We start from the raw sequence: 2982 nt of genomic DNA, 5'->3' as shown, positions 1-2982 counted from the left end.
CGGTTTAAATTAGTTTTAGAGGAAGGGAGGCAGGGAGGGAGGGTTTGGGAGGGGAAGAGAGAGAAAGGAAGAGAGAAAGAGACATCGATGTGAGAAACATGTACCGGTTGCCTAATGCAGGCACCCAGACCGGGAATCGAACCCACCACCTTTTGACAACTCTCCAACCAACTGAGCGATACCAGCCAGGACTAAAGTGGAAAAGCTCTTAAAACAAACAGCAATAAAAGGTCTGCTCCCTCAGGGCAGAGAACACAGGCCCAGCCTGGAAACAGCTATATAAGGAGGCCAGGCTAGGCCGGGACATGGGAAAGGCTCAGAGCAGCCAGCTCCACCTGCCCAGGGGACAGGCAGGGCTTCCCTACGGGCACAGCCCTCAGCCAAGCATGGGAGCCCAGGCCCTGCCAGCCCAGCCCTGGGCTGTCCGTGGTCTTGCTGTCACAGCTGGACAGGCCTCTGTACTTCCTGAATCTGAGAGCTCCATGCACACAGGGGACACTGAGGCCTGAAGAGGAAAGGATCTCACACAAGCCCAGAACCCAGACTTCCCAGGCCTCAGGCAGAGCTGTGGGAGGGACAAGGGGAGGGGGAGCAGCTCAGGAAGCAGACTGCCACTGGCCACAGGAGTCTTGATGTGGCTTTGTCTGTGAGGGATGCAGGATGGTGAGGAGGCAGAACTAGGGTGCAGGGGGAGGCGGCCCTCAAGGTCCCTGGCTCTTGCAGTCTTGGGGTCCTGAGGAGCCTCTCGCTGGCTTCTGTGGAAGGCAGGGGGAGGGGCAGCCCAGGCCCACCTGCTTCACTCTGTACACGTGGCCTGTTTTGTGCCCTGGGCCTCACAGACAAGGGGAAACTGAGCCTCAGAAGAGGGGAGATGGTCTGAGGTCACACAGATCAGCACCAGGTCTCCACGCCCCAGGCTCTTGCGAGGATGGGGCAGTGGCAATAGCACCTCAGGATCATAAGGACCCTCCCAAAGACATGGGGGGTACAGACCATGCCCACCCGCACGCAGGGGCCATGCCAGTTCCCAAGGATACTCTCCAAATGCCGGGGCTGCTTGGGCATCCTCTTTATTGGTGTTTCCCAGGGCCTAGCACAGAGGGCCTGGGCTGAGAGGCCAGAGTGAGGGGGAGGGTGGCAGTCCCAGAGGCAACAGGGGAGCAGGGGAGTGCTGGCATGAGAGTTCTTGGGAGACTCCTGTGTCTAGGTGTTGTCAGTGCCCAGGGGGTGGCGTGGCATGTACTTCTCAGCCAAAGACACTCTTGGCAGGCCCAGCTTTCGGCTTATCAAAGACGGTCTCAGTGCCGGTCCGGGTGCGGCTGAACACAGATGGTGCGGCAACGCCGGCTTGCTCTGCGGGCAGGATGGGGAGGTCAGAGGCCCAGCCCAGCCTCCTGGCGAGGGAAAGCCTCTATTGTGGGGAGCCTCTGAGCTTTGGATTCTTAGAAAAAGCTCCATAGGAGCCCCCATCCTACCCCCTCCTACTGACACACATCTGTACCCCCTCGGCCCCCAGTCCCCTGAGAACACTCACCACACTCCTGCATGACCTGGTAGGTCTTGGACTTGATCGCCTGGTTCTTGGTCAGGTTCCCTCGGGCCCCCTTCAGGTCCTCCTCCTTCACAGGGGGGCGCTTCTTCTTGATGGGGGCTCCCTCGGGGCCAGCCTTGGAGAGACCAGAGCCTCTTAGAACCCAGGCCTTCAGGCCGAGACCCCTTCGTTCCCACCTCTCCCTGCTCACTCAATTCAAGCCAGTCCAAGGCCCCATTCATCCAGGAAACCTTCCAGACGATGCCTCACCCCCTGACCCCCAACCCTGAGTCTCTCTGTCCTTTTCCACAGGCTGGGAGCCGTGGCCTCACACTGTCTGTCTGCCTGGCTGTCCAAGCTCGAGCTTGGGCACAGTGGGCAAAGGGGAAAGGCGCTCGCTCTGAGGCTGAATTCCAGGCTTTCGGTGAATGCCAAGACCTGCTCTCCGGGTGGTGGCAGGGGGTCCCTTAGGTTTGCCCCTCTCCTCCCAAACTGCCAGGATTTACCTTGCGGGCTCTGGGGTGGGAACGGGGTAGAGGAATCAGATGCCCATGAAGTCACATTCCCGTCAGCATCTACCCATGGAGCAGACTGGTCTGTCTGTCCCTCCAGAGCTGGGACACCCAGCCTCAGTGGGCAGAGCTGTGGGGGTGGGGCACTGAAGCCAGGGGACTGGTCAGCTCTGCAGGTGGGCATCCGCTCAGGGTCACCTCCAACATGACTTCCGAGGCTCCGAGATCCAAAGAAGGCTTGTCCTGGTGAGGGTCTTGACCCTCAAAAGGCTGTGATCAAACAAATGCACAGTGAAACTGAAGTGTAAGGAGGCCTGGGAGCAAACGGAGAGAGGCCCGATTAGCAAAGAGAAAGGTCCAGTGGGCCCAGAGCCCCCTGGGTGGGATGGTCATCAGCCACAGTGCTTCTCCTTGTGGCCTTCCTGCAGGAAGTATTCTGTGGGGGCACCTACCCACCAAACCTCTCTCCCAGCCAGAATCCTTTGGAATTGGTCCAAAAAGACAGGAGGTGTGACCAGCTGACAATACAGCTGCTTCTCTATAGCAGGTGAACTAAGTGAGTGGCTTTGAGAAACAGTCAAGCTCTCAAGCTCTTGAAAGAATTCAAGCAACTCTTAAACCTGCAGTGAGCACCTACCAAGTGCAAGGCATGAACAAAGCTCCCTGCCAGTAACTGCTGCCTCCAATGTGCCTTTCCAGGACAATGCTTTCACCCCTTTGATTCTAAAATGTCCGACCTGCACCCAGGCTCTGACCCCACAAAGACAGACGCCACAATGGTGGTGAAGAACCAACGACTTACCGTCACCAGGTGGGTGGGCTGCTCTCCTAGCCTCTCTGCCCTTGGCGTTGCCCATTATTGGTCCAAGCCTTCCTCCTGGTGTCACATGGGAAGGGGGTGAGCTTCCTGGGAGGTGTAGCCCTGCTGGATCCTAAAGG

At 58.4% G+C, this 2982-nt stretch overlaps 1 protein-coding gene across 1 annotated transcript; it reads right to left on the bottom strand.

Annotated features, from left to right (window-relative positions):
* Positions 1 to 1055: 1055 nt before the first annotated feature.
* Positions 1056 to 2250, bottom strand: LOC102262712 (musculoskeletal embryonic nuclear protein 1). The gene is made up of 3 exons (XM_014544684.1): positions 2242 to 2250; positions 1535 to 1667; positions 1056 to 1353 (listed from the first exon to the last, which is right to left on the bottom strand). The coding sequence occupies exons 1-3, from the start codon at positions 2248 to 2250 to the stop codon at positions 1247 to 1249; spliced, it is 249 nt and encodes an 82-aa protein (XP_014400170.1). The 3' UTR covers positions 1056 to 1246.
* Between the last annotated feature and the right edge of the window lie 732 nt (positions 2251 to 2982).

This window comes from Myotis brandtii, unplaced genomic scaffold (genome assembly GCF_000412655.1).
Source record: "Myotis brandtii unplaced genomic scaffold, ASM41265v1 scaffold37604, whole genome shotgun sequence".
NCBI classification, from domain to species: domain Eukaryota; kingdom Metazoa; phylum Chordata; class Mammalia; order Chiroptera; family Vespertilionidae; genus Myotis; species Myotis brandtii.
This window is presented reverse-complemented; position numbering and strand designations above follow the sequence as displayed.

What these genes read in the sequence shown, in the direction of transcription:
- LOC102262712 (XM_014544684.1), bottom strand. An exon ending in CCAGGTCATGCAGGAGTGTG is followed by an intron (nt 1,354 to 1,534) that starts GTGAGTGTTCTC and finishes TCCTGCCCGCAG; the next exon opens with AGCAAGCCGGCGTTGCCGCA.